The 21,470-nt window shown below is 36.2% G+C and overlaps 1 protein-coding gene across 1 annotated transcript in view; it reads right to left on the reverse strand.

The window, feature by feature from the left end:
* LOC100372912 (zinc finger SWIM domain-containing protein 5-like) overlaps positions 1–21,470 on the reverse strand; it is a 42,646-nt gene that overhangs the window by 5,105 nt on the left and 16,071 nt on the right. Inside the window, exons 2-11 of the mRNA XM_085503229.1 lie at positions 13,534–13,896; positions 11,626–11,774; positions 10,905–11,055; positions 10,099–10,266; positions 7,470–7,637; positions 6,770–6,955; positions 4,969–5,127; positions 2,405–2,680; positions 2,013–2,148; positions 1,353–1,483 (exon numbers count right to left, since the gene is read on the reverse strand). Coding sequence (XP_085359355.1) covers positions 1,353–1,483; positions 2,013–2,148; positions 2,405–2,680; positions 4,969–5,127; positions 6,770–6,955; positions 7,470–7,637; positions 10,099–10,266; positions 10,905–11,055; positions 11,626–11,774; positions 13,534–13,896 — 1,887 coding nt within the window. The remainder of the gene's footprint in view (positions 1–1,352; positions 1,484–2,012; positions 2,149–2,404; positions 2,681–4,968; positions 5,128–6,769; positions 6,956–7,469; positions 7,638–10,098; positions 10,267–10,904; positions 11,056–11,625; positions 11,775–13,533; positions 13,897–21,470) is intronic.

The following is a 21,470-nucleotide window of genomic DNA, read 5'->3' on the forward strand; positions in this document are numbered from 1 at the left end:
TATATTCTAACAGAAGTTTCAAATAAAAACACGAATGCACTGCTTAGTAGCAAATGATCACATAACGGTAGCTCGATCCGGCCATGCTGCGGGTCACAAGTGAATAACTTACTTGTTTTCGAAGTGTTGATATTCGTGATTATTATTTAGTAGTGATTACAATAACGCACGAAAAATAAATTCGTTGAATTGTTATAAAATGCAAGTAAAATTCAACTTAGTTTCCCCGTAAGCGAATGATTTCAGTCACATGTAAACAGCCGATACGATATCCGCCATGTTTTTGAATGCTCACGGGACGTATTATTGATCGGATAGGTCAAGTTGCTAATTAACCAATCAAAATGCTGGATGGTGCCCACGTGTCTAAATTACATAGCTCATTTAAATATGTTAATGACAGTTCAGCGACCTCATGGTGAACACGGAAGAGATTTACCGATAATGTAGTGCGATCTTTTGCCTTTGATTTCCATGGGAAAACGGCATGATTTTTTTTTTAAATCAAGAAATTATTTGTTTTCAAAAGATAAATTATTCTTCAATGCTCAGTTTAACACTTTTACGGTGATAAAAGCTCATTGTCTAAAACTTACGAAACACAGACATATTCAGAAAGAGTATTGACAGAGGTCGCCGCCAGAACAAAAGCAGTTTCATTGCCTGTCTGACATCTTATCACCGCTGAACAATAAATAGGTGTGAATATTTTTAGCCATGTTGTCGAAACAAATGAATAAGATTAGGAACAATGTCGTTTTGGAACAGCTGGTTGAAACAATGAAGTCAGTCACGGTCTTGTTGAATTGGGGGTGCGGTTAGTAATAGGTACTTTTCAAGTTTTCAATTTTTGTTAAGAACTCTTTAACCCCGAAGCCGGAATTGGGGGTGCGGTTACTATTACGTATGCGGTTTATATTAGGACTTTAATGGTAGTACCTATACATTTTGAATACAGTATAGATAGCACAGTGTATCATAAAACAATGAGCATGTTCATTAAAAATTATTCTCAAGAGCGGAGCTACGTTCTATGCTAAGATGCATACCACTACCATGGATTTCTATGGACTCTCCACAAGCTGCTGTGGAACACAGGACAAAAGAGCCGGTGAAAACAGCTACAGTCAAGAAAACAGAACAAATTCATCATTGAAGTAATCCTGCGATGCCAAATTTATAAATGTTGCACATGTACGGGTAATCTTGATACTGTTCAAGGGGATCTTGAAAACTAGCCCAAAGTACTGTTTTCTGAGAGTTTTCGACCTTTTTATCATGATGGTTACCAGGCAGGGAAAATGCCTGGATGACCCCCCCCCCCCCCCCTCAGAATACAGCAGGATACTTACTTTTAGCCGCCGTCAGCATACACACTGCTAACTCACATTGTTCAGTTTCTACATGTACCAATACAAACCATCTAGGATACCGTCCAGTGACATTTTGACCATTCTCTCCAGCACTATCCAGTACTGGTAATCTGCAATTATAAATGCCATCGTCAGTTATACTTGCAGTGGCTTGTAACACAATCCTACTATCCGCTAAATCTAACTTGGGTAAAACAAATATCTGAAACCTATAAACCTTGTTCATCCTAGTGGGGGTTTGGAGGTTTTTTTCATTGAGGCGGGTACAAATCTTCTTGGGGATTGGGTAGGGTGGGCAGGCAACAAGGTTAAGCCTGCCTCACTGGGGGTACAAAACTTCCTCATTTGGTGGGGTGGGTAAAATCATTTTCTCCCACATTAAGCCTGTCTCAATGTAGGTCACTGAGATTATGTCTTTTCTACTGTGGATACAAATCAACCGCATTTGGGTTAGATGGGTAAAATTCTTAGGTTAAGCCAGTCTTACTGCATGTAAAAATCTCTCTCATTTGGAAAGGAACAGCCAATATGGTGAAACCTCATGTTTCAGGGATTGTGAATATCTCTGTGCAACTGTTCCATACAATTGCATGCCTAATAATTCAACATAGTGAAGTGGAGTGGAGAAGCACAACTTACCTCATAGCTCTAAGACCGATGCAATAGGCTAAATCAGCATCAAACGGCAACAATGCATTGAAAAGATAGCGAGAAAATGTATGCATAGGAACACTATCTGTGGCCACACAAACCCCTAAACCACTCTTTCGACCACCTGTAAAACAAAACAAAAGTTTTCTATGATTGGAATGATCATCCATTACATTAGGCTACATGCTAATTCAAAACATAATTTAAAAAAAAAAACTTTTGACTACTTATCTTAAGCAATTTTTAATTGTAACATTTTGCCAATTTTGTACATGGTAATGTTTTTATGTATAACTATGACAACAACAATGACTACAAGTTAAGCAAGGTAAAATGGTACAACTTAAAAAACTAAAATATTGATAAAATAACGTGCAAACCTTGCAAAAGTAGATTGGCCTGTTTGCGTAGGACAGAAACAAGATTTGCATCCAAGTCAATATGTTGTAGTTTAGTAATCAAATCTTCCTCAGCTCTGCACGCTTTCTCCTGGGCATATAGCCCGAGAGGCATTATACGTTGCTGTCCCAAGCCAATAAGAGCAGCTTCAAAAGCCAACATCAGAAATGTTTCATTCGGATCATGACTTGCTGGAACTTTGATGTGCACATAGTTTGGTCTTGTTGTAGTTACTGATGTACTGGCTATGTCACCTACTGTACAAATATAATACATAGCATCTTCTTAGTGTGACAGGTCAAATGCATTAACATTCTAATTAGCCTTGTAATTTACTTTGCGCATGCGCAGTGGTGCTCAACTTGACATCCAGTCAGTTGGTCACTGAGATTTGCGGCAAGAGCATCGCTTTGAAACCACTGAGGGACGACAACCCGTGCAGTATTTCCCATCTACTATCCATGTTTATGAATTCACTTTCGGTAAGATGATAGCTAATATTTGAAACGTATTTTGTAGAAAATTTAGTGTAAACATTGTATATTTCATTAACTTGTAAAACACAAGTAGGTGCATGTACACCACACGTACCCATTGTTTGCACGGAACAACGTTGAAAGCCCATTTCACCTGTTCATCGTGGTAATTAGTTATTCGGGATACATAAACTTATTATGAATTGTTCATTTTTCTTATTGTATTTGCGTAATATTTATGTAATATTTGTGTATATATTTGTGGAATTGTAGTTTTTCTAAATGAGAACTGGTCCGAGTTTGTGGCACTGTTTAAATGTGCGAATGGTTATGATTCAAGTTCAGCAGTTATCACGACTCGTTTATTTGTTCTAAATTATTGCAGGTGTGTTGTAAAAAGAAACTATGTAATTATATAGGGTGTCACTGAATCGTACTGGTTGGGGTGAGTTTTTATACGCTTTACTCTAGTGCAATATTATTTCTGTGACTCGCATTAGATGTTATTTATATTCATGAAAAAATAGAAGTCTCTATGCGTCGACTTGAGTCTATTGAGAGGCATGATTCAGTTTATTGTGTAGTTCGTACATTCAGTACTTACATAGTAGCTAAACTATTCTATTTTGATATCATGGTTTCTACTTGGAATTATGATCTCCATACCTCCAATGACATTGTATTAATCTTGACTATTTATTGTATTTATGTAGGTTTCAGTCGTGTTAACTTTCATAGTTGCTCATATTGGAAATTAATAGAACGCATGGTGACTTCACATCTGCCTGGTGTCATATTTTCTGAATTACATTTGCAAGCAAGCAACACAATTTGTATTAATCTCTTCAGCTACCATAGTAACAAGCTGCATTTTTTTAACGATTACACTGTAATGGACTATATCGGATAAGATGAATGCACAGATACAATCTTCCGATGCACAGGTGATATACATATGTAAACATCACCTAGACAGCTGGAAGATTACTTTTAGTCAAAACAAGCAGCCTCTCGGCTGAGATAGCTCCGCTGTTAGCAAGACACATTTCAATTAAAGAACTGAAGATATCATTAGAAAATGAACAATATGTATAGTATGTATAGCAATCGGACTTTCTGTTTTCAACAAGAATTCAAAAATATCACTTTTTACCAAAAATGACATAAATATTCATCAAAATTAGATAATTGAAGATATCATCACAAAATGGACAAATCTGAGAAAGGTCCACATGTAGTACCTAAATATGTAATATCAAAGCAATTGGACTTGCGGTTTTTAACAGGAAGTCGAAAATATCACTTTTACCAAAAATGACAAAAATATTCACCAAAATTAGAGATTTGAAGATATCATCATGAAATGAACAAATCTAAGAGAGGTCCACCCTAGGTACATACACACCAAGTATCAGAGCATTCAGGCTTGTAGTTTTCAAGAAGAAGTCGAAAAAGTAAAACATTGACACGGACGACGACGACGGACAATCACTCATATGATAAGCTCCGCTCGACAAAGTCGACAGCGGAGCTAACAAAAATTGATTGAAGTGAATGATTTGTATATGAAAATATGTTTTTGTTTTCCCACATGTAAAAATTTAATCAGTTACATACAAGTGAAATTTGAAAGATTTGAGCATAGTAAGAGTGTAGTACACAAGCAAATTGTGACAGGTGGTTTACTACTACCAAAATACACAATAAATCAATACACACTGCATGTGATTGAACTATTTAGACTAACTATTTAATTTGGTTTGTCTGGTGTATTCACACAACTTGGCTATTAAAAATATAAGAAACACGTCCCAATTAATCAGTTATATCAAGTATTTTTTTTAATGATCTGTGATAATCACATGATCCCTCATTAAACTGCAATATAAAAAGTCCCCCAAAATACTATTTAAAATATATTTAAACAAAATTTGGCAGGAAAAAATAACAGCTAATTGTACCTATCATAATTTACATTTCTTTCAATCTACGATCAAAATACTTTAAAAAAAAAAACACTGTTTCATGTTCCATGTAGTACATTGCTATGTTTTTTGTATGTGACTTACCAGTAGTAGTAGTAGTGCCAGCTTGGCTTTCATCTCTAGTAACTGATATATCAGTTAATGTATCAAAAAGACAACCAATAGGATCCAATGGATGACCAATCCATCCTTCTTTACTGCTACCTAGCTGTAGTAACCTTTGACCTATACTCCTACATACACCTGTTAATAAGATAGACATTTTAGTACGTCTGTTCCCATTGGCTGATCGATTGAGACATTTTAGTACGTCTGTTCCCATTGGCTGATCGATTGAGACATTTTAGTACGTCTGTTCCCATTGGAGGATCGATAGATGGTTGTATCATTTTTACACACTGTAGAACACTATGCCTAATAAAGAAGATCATTAAAGCAACTACAAAATTCAAAGTGTGGAATCAGTCTGAACATCATACAAGCAGCCTATCGGCTGAGATAGCTCCGCTGTTAGCAATGCACATTTCAATTAAAGAACTGAAGATATCATTAGAAAATGAACAATATGTATAGTATCAAAGCAATCGGACTTACAGTTTTTAACAAGAAGTCGAAAATATCACTTTTTACCAAAAATGCCAAAAATATTCACCAAAATTATAGAATCGAAGATATCATCACGAAACGAACAAATCTGAGAGAGGTTCACATGTAGTACCTATATATGTAATATCAAAGCAATCGGACTTGTGGTTTTTAACAAGAAGTCGAAAATATCACTTTTTAACAAAAATTACAAAAATATTCACCAAAATTAGAGAATTGAAGATATCATCACAAAATGAACAAATCTGAGAGAGGTCCACATGTAGTACCTATATATGTAGTATCAAAGCAATTGGACTTGCAGTTTTTAACAAGAAGTCGAAAATATCACTTTTTACCAAAAATGATAAAAATATTCACCAAAATTAGAGAATTAAAGATATCATTACAAAATGAACAATTCTGAGAGAGGTCCACATGTAGTACCTATATATGTAATATCAAAGCAATTGCACTTGCGGTTTTTAACAAGAAGTCGAAAATATCACTTTTTACCAAAAATGACAAAAATATTCACCAAAATTAGAGAATTAAAGATATCATTACAAAATGAACAAATCTGAGAGAGGTCCACATGTAGTACCTATAGATGTAATATCAAAGCAATTGCACTTGCGGTTTTTAACAAGAAGTCGAAAATATCACTTTTTACCAAAAATGACAAAAATATTCACCAAAATTAGAGAATTGAAGATATCAACATGAAATGAACAAACCTAAGAGAGGTCTACCCAAGGTACATATACACCAAGTATCAAAGCATTCAGGCTTGTAGTTTTCAAGAAGAAGTCAAAAAAGTAAAACATTGACACGGACGACGGACAATCACTCATATGATAAGCTCCGCTCGACAAAGTCGACAGCGGAGCTAAAAAGTTGATCACATAATGTAGTTATGAACTATTTTACAGAGTCGTCGAGCATTTTTGAGTACTGGTATGCTGTGTTTCATCTTGAACATCAAATAACAAATAATTTCTTCTTCACTCGTTCATATGTGCATCAATCATAGAACATTTTATATCTCAGAAAATGTCACAAGACTGTACATTGGAACCGTTTTAGGTTTGATGTATTTCAAAAGGTCACTATCATGAGAACTGAATATGTACACATTTCTATTGTACTTATTATTACTATTTTGTTTGGTTTATACCTACACCGCATTCACTATGCATTATGCACAGTTCAAAATTAACAATACTCACTACAGTAACTATACAAACTATTTCATTCACACACACATAATTCAGTGATTGTTGATAATGACGTTACTTACTATCATCCATGTCATCATCATCGTCATTATCATCATCATTTCCAACACGACTACGTCTATCTGACTGGGACTTTAACTGCTGTAATCTCATATTGTGTACGATAGCAACAGCCAATCTTAATGCTTCTTTTGGGTAACCATGTGATCTCAATGCATCAACTCTTGCACATGCAGTTGGTAAGTGCTCTGAAAAAGAAGTAAAAACCATTTCAAAACTCTAATGCTATTTATTTACATGCTAACAATAAGCGGTCCTTGCTTAAATTATATGATGCTCAAAAAAGCATAGAATAAAGAAGTTGATTCTCATCAATTACATCAATGTACCCAGTCTTTTAGCTCCTTGTATTTATGCTATTTCAGTGAGTGGACTAACAGAGGACCAACTTTACTTGATAATGAAACCCACTACATACTAATATTCAAGTCAGAAAATTGTTCTAAGTTCCAAACTCCAAAGTGACATAATCATTATATATAGTCCCACAATATTTTTCCTGGATTGATGTCACAGATATGAGTGATAATCAATCTGAGTCGTAGGCTTAAGCTGATGCCATCCTATCTTATCTACTGACATCAATGAGAGAAAAAATTATATATTTATGTATATTTCCAGTCTAAAAAAGTAAAACAGCAGATTGTTGAATCTAGAATAAATGGTGTTCAACAACGTACAGATAGAAGATATATGACTTACCAGTCCATAAAGGTTGGCCATGCTGATCAAACATTGCTCCATTGTTACTATGGCCATGATAATAATCGTCTGAGAGGATATTTTGTAGATGTGGATTACACCATTCAAGATTACAAGCATCTATTGCACGACTGAAAATAGTTCGGGCTCTATTCGAAGTAGAGGCACCTGGAAACAGAATAAAATACTTAATTATGGAATTACACTTATTAGCAGCTTTATATCTGATCACAAAACAAGCAAACTCTGTGGGGGGTTTGCAAAATATATGAGCTTTTTGGGACAAAATAATTTCACAATGATTCAATCCTTGCTCTGGATTTACCCTGTGTCAAGCATAAATTAATTAAAAACAATAAATAAACATCCAATCACATGAGCAGAATGTGTCAGTATACTGCAAATGCAGCAATGTCAAAATCCAAAATGTAAAAAAACTACACTGTATTTGGTCTTCAAAAGTGAACTTAAACCCAAAATTACATCTAATGAATAGAGAATTGTTGAAATATTACCCATTTTGACCACAGAAACACCTGTTATATTCTACTACAAAATCTGGATATGCTTAGGTATTTATCTATGCCTATTGGTAGTCATATTGATGATTTCAGAGATTAAAGAGACTCACAACCAGATTTTATCACAAGTAATCTGAAGGATTTATTTATCAATTCAAAAAAATATGTCTATTTTGGCCTACAAGAGAAAGCACGTGCATAAAGTACAGGGTATATTTGCTGGTTTTTGCTTTGTTCACTGTCACCTAAATTTGGTAAATTGAAATTCAACCACAGAATATTGTTTCCTTTGAACAAGTAAATTTAGAATCTAGTGAATATAACATCAAATATGCTAATGTTAAAAACAGTGAATATTTATCCCGGTAAGAGTCCATGCCTGGGCAAACGCCCCCCCCCCTTTGACATAATAAAGAAGTTGAGGTCATATAAAACACATGCCCAGGGGGGGTCTTTCTCTACACAAAAAATAAAAAAATACTATTTTCTATTCGTTGATTGTGGTTGTATTAACAGTTGATTTTTTTGAAGTCTGTTGTGATGCTTATAAAAGTTCTTTAAATATAATTTTTAATTGCGTAAAACAAGAGGTGAACGCGAAATAGTCGTAACAGCTTTCTGTCTTCAGGGTAGCACGGCTGGCCGTTTGGTTTGTGCTTCCTTAGAAACGATTCAAGCAAATCGTATAAGGAGAGCCGCTAAGCAAGTGTCTCACTCGTTCGGCTTTAGCGTCGTCGACAAGGAAACCAATGTTGCAATATTGTAGCAACCCGTACCTGGGAGAGTGGTTGAAATCACGTTGTTTTGGCTTTATGAAATATTTGGTAGCGGTTGCGAATCCGTAACTGGGGCCAGCAATTTTGCAATGTCACGCCGAAGACTGCCAACTTTTTTACCATCTTTCATCACCGCTATTGCATTTCTGTTATGAAAACTATTCTTCTTTCCTTGGATAAAAAAAAAACTTCCTATTTCAAGTCCACCGCTATATCCATATAGTGAGACATTCCAACCGCCGGAACTTGCTGAATCATAACTTTCACCGTGATTGATAAGCGTCGAGTCTGATAAAAAGCAATGTCACGATTTGACCTTTATGATGAAATACTAGTAGTGATGTCATTCTTATCCAATCAGTAAAGCAGATGCATAAAGGTCAAAGATGATTGCCAGACTGTAAACAAAAGCATCGTGTGCCATCGCAGCAGAGCGACCCCATTTTTCTTGTCTCTTTATTGTGATTAGACATGAATGAAAAGTGCCAAGCTGACAGACTGCGAAATCCGTAGATTAAAAGTGCTAAGTCCAAATTGTGGGGGACGATATCGACGAACTTCAGGAAGAAGTTGTAGGGATTTTGTTTCAACAGCTACAGTGACGCCGACTTGGACTTTGAGGGTTTTGAGTTTGACGAAGACGGCAATGAACGTACAAATAAAGATCTGAGACGTTTTTTCAAACAGCTATGAATTTTTATAATTTTTACAGTGTAAATTTGTAAATTATTATTGATCTTGTATGACAGTTGATTCGTAATTTGTCGAGACCGGAAATCATTTTACCCAGTTTAACCCCTGACATTTTAATTCATTTTGAGTTCACGCATATTGGGAGTGTTTGTCGGCGGGAAAATCCTAATTCAAATGATTCCTCACTGTTGATTTTTATTACTTCTGGTTTATTTGTCACATTATAAGCAATACATTAATTTTATTTTACTTCTAATGTTGAATATTGTTCATTTATTTCTGTTGCATGTTTTCATTTGCCGTTCTATCTGCGTGTTGTCAATTTTCACAAATTTTTGTTTTTTTGCCGGGGATCTCCTGGCAAACGCCCACCCCTAATTTTTGGCAATTTTCCATATTCAGGACCCTGGGCTTATACCCGGATAAATACGGTAATAGTGTTCATGTTTAGCAGAAAAATTTAAATATTTACTGTTTTCATGATATCAATTATTGTGATCTGATACACATGATGCATTTGGTAACAGTCACCATGACTAAATGTGTTGGAGATCAAAGGTAAAATGCTACAATATTTCATGGTTTTACCAGAATTCAATAATTAAATCCATTCACATGTATATACAATCTATAACACACCTGGATTATTAAAATTATGAATAGCAGGAGTAGATAGCGTATTTCTAGTGTCCGCATCCTCTAGTGGGCAGACATCAATATCACTCCATTTTTTCAGTTTTTCTTTCCATAGTTGTTTTTCTACTTTCCCACTGTGGGGGTTCAATACCACACACATCCACAAAGCACCTAAGAGAATTAATACATATATTATGACTCCAACAAGTAAAGATGGCTTTCCACGAAAACCATGTTTGCTTTACGAAAAGAACGCACACACTAAAAATTGCATTTATTGTATAGATCATACTTTGACCACAGACATAGCTCTGTCATTCACATAGACGATTGCGCTACTAATGAAGCAAATATGGTAATAATACAAATGAAGTAAAATCTGAAATCTATTCCTGTAATGTCCACAGACATACAAGTTATCAGTAGAGTGAATAAATTATGAAACATGGGACATTTCAATCAATAATAACGAACCGAGTGAGAGCTTTCAGATACTGAATCAAGCAATCAATTTTAGATTCCCTGAAACACAGAAGGAGCACACTAATAGGCTTTATGCATGACCTCTAGAGGTCACACATCCTGCCACTTACTGGTAGTATTTATTGTCCTATAGTGTACTGCAATGTTTGATATGCTTGCACTGTTTTTGAACTGCAATGATAACTGCATTACTTTTTTGAAATATACTTTGAAATTGTAATCTGACGTGACATTCCAGTCACCAAGTATAATTAACATATTTAAAAACAATTTTACATGATACATTATGATTAAGTACTATTAGTCACAGACTAAGATGTACTTACCAAGTTGATCCCATAGCTGTCTGCATTTATCTGTCATTGTTGTTCCTTGTTGTTTCCATAGTAAGAGACGAGGATCAGCCAGAAATTGTTCCGTAATCAATGTCAACATTCTAGCACCATTGGAATCATGAACTTTCAACATTTCACGGACCTAGAAAAATTATCATTCAGATTTAGCGTTCTAATATGAATAAACATACAGGAGTGAGTTTAGTCTCACTATAACAAGTCAATATAGGATATGATATGATATGGTCCACATACGTTTCAACTGTAATATTATACAGGAATTTCTGAATACATGCAATAAATAATGGGCGTTCACAGATATGGCTCTGACAAATCATCTAGGTATGTACAAATAAATACATCAGGATGGGGTATCTCTAGATTACAGAGTAGGGACCAATTATTGTTGTTTTAGATAAAAAAAGATGCGTTACCCCTGGTAATTATCATAACTATGAATACAATAGAGGTAAATTGACAAGATATATTGTTATGCACGTTATACATTATGCTATGCTTGTTTCCAGGGGAGCACATTGAATGAATGCCTAAGGGCGAACCAATTAGTATTACTAGAATGTTTTAATTTCTGGCGTTTTTAAAGATATAACAAAACAGAATTTTTGAGAAAAGAAAATGGTTATTGTCAGCCATGTTTTAATTAGCATCAAATTATCATAGTATCCTATTTATACAGAGCCATTTTACATACCTTAGCAAACATGGAGTTAAGTTGTTTCCCTGAGTCATAATAACCCCCTTGTGATAAGTAAGCTTTAACTTGTTCTTGGACTTGTTCCTCATCTAAATGCCAACAGTTATCATCATCGACACTGGCACCTGCTGTAGGGTCTGGAGCACCTATCATAAACCAATACTCCATATTAAAACTTTATTGACACATACTTACTGTAAATTTAATTATTTGAATTTTTTACAAAAAGTTAAATTGGCTACCATTTTGCTTTATTAGATTGGCATCTTTAATGGCAGCGCATTTAAATATTCCTTATTTTGACCAAAGAAAAATCTCTAATTTACATAGGTGCATGTGCTACTAATAGAGCAAATACAGTAATTAAAATCCCTGTAAATATGTAAAATTAATGAATATGCTTAAAATATGAAAACAGTGAAATTTAACAGTATATCCACGAAGCTGAATATGAGCATAGCACACCTAAGATGACTTTGCCATCACCTAAGATGACCTCACCATTGATTTTATTTGTGGATGTAAGTATGTTTATACAAATATATGTAATCAGTTAACTTAAATCATGATTTATGACACAACATATAAAATTGGTAGTCAGAAAAAATCAGGAAAAATTTTGAAACATTTCACCGAGGTCACAGTATGAAGTTACATGGTTTTCACAATATAATGTCCATAAAAACACTTTTATTGCCATCAAATTATGAAAATTTGCATTAAAATACAATTGTTTTCAGAAGCAGATGATAGTTTCACTGCTACCAAGTCAAAAATGAATAATTAATTTATGTGATTCAACTGTTGTGTGATTCAAATATGATTCAAACCAAGGACTGAACATTGAAGTCAAGTCTTTGGCCATACTGTATTTTGCATTGATTATCTGACTGATACGCGATTGTATAATTTACGCTCAATTTAGACATTATATTCCAACCATTAGTCCTGCTGCTTAGTGAAAGTCTGGGGATTGTGCACAACATAGTTAAAACAGTTGTTTATTGGTCAATTGATATGGAAAGTACCATTCTTTAACATTCATCACAGAAGAGACGTAGCTCATTAGAAATGTTCACACTGAAGGAACTTGAGTTTTACCATTCAGAGCTTAATTTGGATTTAGTTTTAATGATTCTACCAACAAAAATAATCATGAAGCATTTCTGCTTGTTATTTAGACTTTGCACATTGTAAATGTTGTATGCAAGCACAAAGTACTTCCAGGGCGGATCTACGTCACAGAATGTTCTATGTTGCTAAGACGCGCACCACTGTACCATGTATTTCTATGGGCTTAGCAAAGGACGCTGTGAATTGCTAGTCGAAGAGCCGGTGAAAACAGCACAAATTCAACTTTGAGGCAATCGTGAACAGCCAAATTTATATACTGTAAAATGTCTAATTTTCACTGGGTTTAAATTTCACTGATTTACCATTTCAGGCATATTCAGTGGGTTTTAAATTCACGGTTTCGTCATTTAGATAATGTGTTCTATACTAAATTTTACATATTCACTGGGTTTTAATTTAGCGCATTTTCCAGTCAGCGAAATAAGCTAAATTAAAACCCAGTGAATAATTACCCCTTTTACAGTATGTTGCAGGGATAATCTTGTTACACTGTTCAGGAGAGTCTCAACAAATAGCCTAAAGTACAGTTTATTGAGAGTTTTCGGCCACAGTTTTCACCAGTTGCGGTGATGGTGAAAATTCCTGGATGTTCACTACAGAGAATAGATGTCTGCACATTGTGGTGTGTTGAGTCTGGTTCTTATAGTATACCTGTACAATTCCAATTGAAGTAGCCATACCAATGAATACCTGGTCTATAGAAATCCACACGAGCATTTGGCCAATATTACTAATAACACAAACATGATCTGGGATGGTATATAATTTTACCTGGTAATTGGTTAATTTCGGATTTTGACTGAAGAATTTCATCGGCAAGCTTCTGAGCGGTGGGCAAAACGTCAGTATGATGTGCAGAAATGAGGTATTGAGCAAACTTTTGAAGTTGTTCTCTGTCCATTTGTAAGAGAGTCTCTGATATGGGTACACGAAGCTGCACACTGTCCGCTTTACGAATTCTGTACAATGACAATGCAACAACATGTTGACACCAGAAAATATCCTTGTTGTCACATCCACATGTCACCGAGGTAATCTTACATCGGTCAAAACTAATTGACACTTTAAAAATTCTATCTGGTTCAGAATAAAGTTGATTGCCTGGTTCCACAATTGTACCACTCAAATGAAAACCTGAAAATAAAAACAAAATAACGATTATATATTAATTTTAATTTTATATTTTAAAATATAACAGTTGCAAATCTTGTTAATCAATAAGTCTGTTCGGACTTCCGAGTGAGGAATCTAATGACTAACCAGAGATTCTAGAAAGAGCTCCCATGTGAAGTGAATTAAACATTTCATCAACATTTTATTCAACCTGTATAGTGCATGATTGAACAACAAAAAATTACTATTTAAGTCTTGCTCTTGATGTACTGCTGGAAAACACACTGGTTCCAAAATATAAGTAGACATTCCCCTATGCATTTATGCATTAGTTACACATTGCACATGGGTAAAAAAAATACTACATGTATGCACAGAACTATCATCAGACATTCAACAACATACATGTACCAACTTTTAATCCAAGTACATGTACAGTGTAGGTAAATGGTTAAGATACAACAGGAGTGAAAACAGTTCATTTAGAATACCAATAATTCGCTACATAATATGCGTAGAATAATTATACACAGATTTGAATCATGACATTGAGATTCTACTAGTAATAAGCCTGTATCTTCTGCATCTTTGATTTGGAAAATTTGTATTCACATTGGGTAGTTGTTGAAAAGACAAAGATATCATATTATATACATGTATACACAGACAAAGTTGAGGGACTGATGTATACCATATTTGCCAATGGTCAAATTAAGTTAGATTTTAATAATCAGTATGCAAATAACAATACAGCTCTTTCAGGTACAGCATCCGCATTGCAACCTTAACTGAGATAAAGTCTGATAGGAGTAACTCGTAAAATAAACAAAACATGTACACACCAATGTGTACTTAATGACGCTTGTCTAAGAAGGGATTACGTACAACGTGGAAGGTACGCAGGGCTATGGTGAAAGACATCTATCAACCGGACGCATTCCCTAACACACAGCATTGTACGCAGGGCTAATATACTAGTACTACATAAACTCACACATAACCACCAAACAGACACAAACACAAGCAATGTATTACGGTAGTTCTCTTTTTTGAATATTTAGTGGCCCTGAAAAGGGCCGTTTGGTTTATGTCATAGACAAAAAAGTTAGACTTGGAGATATCCAGTCAGGTTATAATAACCGACAATGTCAGTTGGCGTAATTTCGCCGACAGCATCATACACGGCGACCGCAATATTATCATGCAAGAGACGGCGATAATGTTCCCTTTTGAGTATTTCTTTCATCTTACCGAAACAGTTTTCACAGGGATTGAAGTCTGGGGAATAAGTGGGTAAAAAAATATATTCGATGCTCATCGTTTCAAACCAGTTAGAAAGTATAACCTCAGCTTCATTATGGTGAATTGGGGCGTTGTCGAGGACAACAAAATCCTCAGGTTGTAAGATCTGTTGTCCGTCATCGGTATAATTTTCCACTGCTTCAACAAACAAATTGATGAAACGGTTGGTATTCGATGGATCCTCGACAATGCTACAGTACTTGACGACGTCAGCTCCAACTAGTAGGTTGATCGTGAAGTTGACACCACCTGCCGCATAGCGACTGACTTCAACGCACGGTTCTCCTTTTCTCAAATGTCCATACTTAGGCTGACCGCAACTCACTTTCACGCCAGACTCATCCATGAATTTAATTCTGTATGGATACTTCGTATGGATGTAATCCAAGTATGCCTGGGTGTATCGTAAGTTTCGGTCCGTAAATCTCTCCTCGCGTGATTGCCATTTTTTTCCTTGACCAGCTACTGTCACTGAAATCGTTTTTCACAGTACTACAAACCATTGCCAATGAGATGCTAGTCACCAGTGTGAATTGCAGCAGCTCGTCCCGGAGTTCATTGAGTGAAACAGACGGTCGTTCTCGCTTAAGGCCTTCAAGTAGCACGATTTCTTGTCTTCCAAGAATTTTGTCCTTTCCACCTGAACGACGCTTAGCTTGGAAGGACCCAGTTTGCCAATATCTTGTCCAAAGTCGCTTCACTGTACGTTTGTCTACTTTGAATTTCCTACCAACATGCGCCAATGTTCCACGAGGGAGTTCACCGGACTCAACATGTCCTCTGTTTTTCACTTCTTCGATGATCAAACTTCTCAAATCAGTACTCAAAAACTGCCCTGGTTCATACATTCGATTTTTGGCGTTTTGCTTAAGTGCCATAATTTCTGAGGATCGCTTTGATTTGCAGTCAGAGCTAGAATAAGAAAGTAAATCACGTGTACACACAAAGGGGTCCCGGGACGCGTTTCCGACTTTGGAAAGTGGGCCATTCCATTACTTTGAAGGAGTAGTTAAATTTGAATTAATAGTGCATTCTCAATACATGAACTATTTGTTCATTTTTTTAAACGTAATGTTTATGTTGTTGACCTCTAACGTTCATGACTTCGGTTGATGGCATTTAAATTAAAACAAGCAGCCTCTCGGCTGAGATAGCTCTGCTGTTAGCAATGCACATTTCAATTAAAGAACAGAAGATATCATTAGAAAATGAACAATATGCATAGTATCAATGCAATGGGACTTGCTGTTTTCAACAAGAATTCAAAAATATAATTTTTAACCATAAATGATTGTGGTTTTTAAGAAGAAAATATCACTTTTTACCAAAAATGACAAAAATATTCATCAAAATTAGAGAATTGAAGATATCATCATGAAATGAACTAATTTGAGAGTGGTCCATATGTAGTATCTAGATATGTAATATCAAAGCAATTGGACTTGTCGTTTTTAACAAGAAGTCGAAAATATCACTTTTTACCAAAAATGACAAAAATATTTACCAAAATTAGAGAATTAAAGATATCATTACAAAATGAACAAATCTGAGAGAGGTCCACATGTAGTACCTATATATGTAATATCAAAGCAATTGGACTTGCGGCTTTTAACAAGAAGTTGAAAATATCACTTTTTACCAAAAATGACAAAAATATTCACCAAAATTAGAAAATTAAAGATATCATCATGAAATGAACAAATTTGAAAGTGGTCCACATGTAGTACCTATATATGTAATATCAAAGCAATTGGACTTGCAGTTTTTAACAAGAAGTAGAAAATATCACTTTTTACCAAAAATGACATAAATATTCACCAAAATTAGAAAATTAAAGATATCATCATGAAATGAACAAATTTGAAAGTGGTCCACATGTAGTACCTATATATGTAATATCAAAGCCATTGGACTTGCGGTTTTTAACAAGAAGTCGAAAATATCACTTTTTACCAAAAATAACAAAAATATTCACCAAAATTAGAGAATTGAAGATATGATCATGAAATGAACAAATCTGAGAGAGGTCTACCCAAGGTACATATTCACCAAGTATCAAAGCATTCAGGCTTGTAGTTTTCAAGAAGAAGTCGAAAAAGTAAAACATTGACACGGACCACGGACACAGGACGACGACGGACAATCACTCATATGATAAGCTCCGCTATACAAAGTCGACAGCGGAGCTAAAAAATCAGAGACAAGTGAATCTCCTTTTTAAGGGTTCATTCGCCCCGTTGTATTGTATTAACGCATAGACCCTCTGTCTATGGTTAACGTCAAACTGCTTTAATACTAGTACCACAGATGTAATGGATGGTGTTATTTATTGTCGTTATGTTATGTTTTTTTTTTATTAAACTTGGTTATGTGAACACACTCATACTATTTTACACGTATATTGCACGGTGTTTCTCTTTTTGAAGGATGTGTTGGCCCTAAAAAGGGCCGTTTGGTTTGAACGTGATGTTCTATGTTATACAACACGTAGGCGGCATTGTGGGAGAGCTTGTGTAACGCTTTGTAAATCATCAAAAACTTGGTTTTGATACGTGGCACTGGAATGAACAATGTAACAGCAATCAATAATAATCCCGCCACCCCTTGCCCACATCCATGGCCATGGTTGTTCGCTTGGACGAGGCAACCCAGTAACTTCACTGTATACAGTAACATCGGGGTAGAGCTGTACTATCCTAGAAAATGCTGTACTGGATGGGTTTGGTACGTGACCTGCCAACACGTCGTCATCATAAACTCCAACTGCGTTCACATCTTGTGGATTGAAATCTTCGATCCAACACTGGTAGTTTTTGCCGATATACACTCTACTGCGATATGCATGGTGACCCTTGATGACTGAGTTTTCTAGAACAAAAAGGGCCATTTCTACAAATCTATGAAGCGCGTATATAAAGCAGTGGCGGTTCTATGTGGATCAGGTGTGCTGCTTCCTGCCCATGAGATAACAACCCAACTTTATCAAAATGCATGGGATATTCCATGATCCATTTACAATGGGGGTCCACAATTTCGATTTCATAAGCAAAATAGTCACATCTCGTTTACAAACAGAACAAAACAAAACAAAAACATTATTTTTAAGTTGTTTCATCTTATAATAATTTTTTTTTTCAAAACACTAATTTCCAGTGTTCAAATCATAAGTGGAAAATAAGCGTTCCTACTCTGTACACCCCTATTCAAAATTATACACATTTATTACGTAACGATTTTTCTGTAGATTAATTAACCACACTAATACTATCTATTCATTTCAATTTCGACAACATGGCAAGCAACACACCCAGTACTCCACAACGGCAAACCACATTTGAGTTTATCAAATCGATCGATAAGGGCTTACTTAGATATCTCGATGATTTTTTTCGCCATGACTTCACGAATGTCAACTGTTTGAAATACCTGAAGCCGAAAGACCTGGACCTGTTTTCCACCAAAGTCAGCGCAGTTCATCGACGTATGATCGTCAACACTGTAGCAAAAGCTACAGACACCGACCTCACGCTTGGGTATTGAGAGTCCACATGACAACTAGACAATAGAGAAAGTTTCAACTAGGCGAACCGAAAGTGACGCTCTCCAGCCCCGCACATTGTTCGCAGACTTAGAAGACGGCAGTCATACGCGAGAAGACACTGATGATTTTTTTTGACACGTTCACGTACAGTTCACCAATCGAAAACTCGCTCCGTGAACGTGAAAAAGAAGTTGACGAGATGGAAACTGAACTCCAAGATTTGGAGTCCCAGCACAGAAGTCATACAAACAAATACTGCCAACAAATAGAAAAAATCCCTGGCAGAATCCAATGTGGAAATTGCCACGAGGAAGAAAAAAAGGACGTCGCCAAACTAAATGGTAAAATATCAAAGTTATTAACAGAAATCAAAGGGAAGAAAACGGCGTTAGACGTAAAAAAAAAACGGGCATACGAGTCATCACAATCAACGTTTGGAGAAAAAATACATGCCGCCTTGATTCGTAGTAACCAGAAAAAATATCTTTTTCAAACAGCAAGTGGAAGTTTGGCCACACGAATCGCCGTACTGAATATCGACAAGGCAATTCTAAATAAACACTTCAAAGGGAAAGTGCCGACAAACGAGGAATCTGCGTTATTCCAAACAATTATTGACAATTTCAACAAAGAAAACAATCGGAAGAAAACGAAACCGGCACATGGCAATCCAGTGAAAAAGACGCTAGAAACGAACTCGGTATTTCCATGTGAAATTTCCCGCAAAAAACCCAAAAGAATCTAGCCGACCGAACACCGAGAATCAAAATATGCCCGAATGTACTACAAGCATCATACCTCCACCGATCGCACCCGTACCTCCACCGATCACACCTGTACCTTCATCGATCGCACCCGTACCTTCACCGATAGGACCCGTACCTTCACCGATAGGACCCGTACCTTCACCGATAGGACCCGTACCTCCACCAATCGCACCCGTACCTTCACCGATAGGACCAGTACCTCCACCAATCGCACCCGTACCTTCACCGAAAGAACCCGTTCCTCCACCAATAGCACCCGGACCCGCCACCGATAGCACCAGTGAACGATGGTTTGATGGCGCAGTCGTACGCGATTACACCGACTTTAAATAACGTGTACAACCTGTATTACCCCATGTTCTATCAGTACCCATACGCATATCCATGGGGAAGCATAATGCCACCGTCAACTACCGAACAGTCATTGCCAAACCTGTCCGTAAACACTGAATACATGTTTCCATATATAAAAACAACCAATGAAACACAAACTCGACATCATTAGTTTTTTGTATGTTTTTTTTTTACATTGATTTGCTCAACTGTGTGCATGCTTTTTCACTAATTAATCTAACCTTTTTTTATATACTTGATAGTAACATTTCTTTTGTTTTTTGTTTTTGTACAATCACGATTTTAAAAAATAACCCTCTTTTGAAATAAATGGCTATTGCAAACATTCATTAGTTGTGTTTACGTTACACGAAGTACGGGCTAAGATTTAAGCTGATTTAGGCTTATCTAGCATATTTGCATTTCGGCTCGACCCAATTGGGTCCACGCACAGGGAGGGCCAGTCGTTAGCACGGGCTAAGGGGCACCATCAGTCGGTGACCTTTGGCAAGCCGCTATTTATGAACGAAAAATGGATGACAAGCGCGAGGTTCTATTTCTGCTTCTGACATGTTTCGTTCTAATTTTGAAGCGACGTGCACAGGAACGCTAGAGAAGACGAAGCCAACTTATTTGGATGCACAGAAACAGTATACAACGGCGTAACACAAAACAGAGTTTTATTAATGCATGTCATTGACAGCGAACCAAATTTATTTTGTCTACGATTGGAGCTGTTGTACGCTCTACTACAGCGATCAGTATGGAAGCATGTACACTAAGCTCGGTTGCCATTTTGGGAATGAGAAAGTTGGATATATTTGATCATGTGCATAATGTTCACACCCAAAGGTCGCTGCAGAGGGCGCTTAGCCCTGGGCTAAGCGTTCGCGCACACTTCGTTAGCCCGTGCTAAGGGTCTAGACCGCATCTTAAATTCGGATCAGATTTAACCCATACTTAGCATTCCTTAGCCTGTGCTAAGCGTTCATGCACGTTTGCTTAGCACGGGCTAAGAAATTTGACCTCTTAGCCCGTGCAAAGGAGCTGTGCGTAAACGCAACTATTGTGTGTTTTAATCTAGGTTAATCGACAGTATGTTTACGCAAGTTAAGTCTCCTCAGACAAAACAAATCTCACTTGGTGCCATAGTGGTAATACCTCCTTTGTTGTAGAAGTAATCTACATGGTTAGATACATTGTATCAACATCAAAGTGTGAACTGTCTTGGTTGCAATGCGGATGCTATTCCTGAAAGAGCTGTAAATGCAACTGTTGGCTTAAATGAACGTCTATAGGAGATGGACTTTTAACAGAACAAAGTACATATGGTGGTACTTCTTCGAAATTGAATAGTATGAGGCTAACTGGTCTATGGTCTCAACTTGACCATGTATTTGTTGTGATGTAGATATATAACTGAATTTAGAATGAAATGAGTTTTCCCTCCACTTGTAGGATCCTGTTCCAATCCATGAAGTTTGATGTCAGTATTCTTACCGGTACCTCACATTATCACACCAAGCACAGATAACTGCTTGCTGGTTCTGATGGACATGTACATGTAGTCTCCTAGTTTTATTTGCTGAGATTTTTTTAGCTTCAGGTAAACCCTTACTTTTTTTGCAGATGGGACTAAGTACACGTACCTA

This window comes from Saccoglossus kowalevskii, chromosome 9 (genome assembly GCF_978046115.1).
Source record: "Saccoglossus kowalevskii chromosome 9, keSacKowa6.1, whole genome shotgun sequence".
NCBI lineage: Eukaryota > Metazoa > Hemichordata > Enteropneusta > Harrimaniidae > Saccoglossus > Saccoglossus kowalevskii.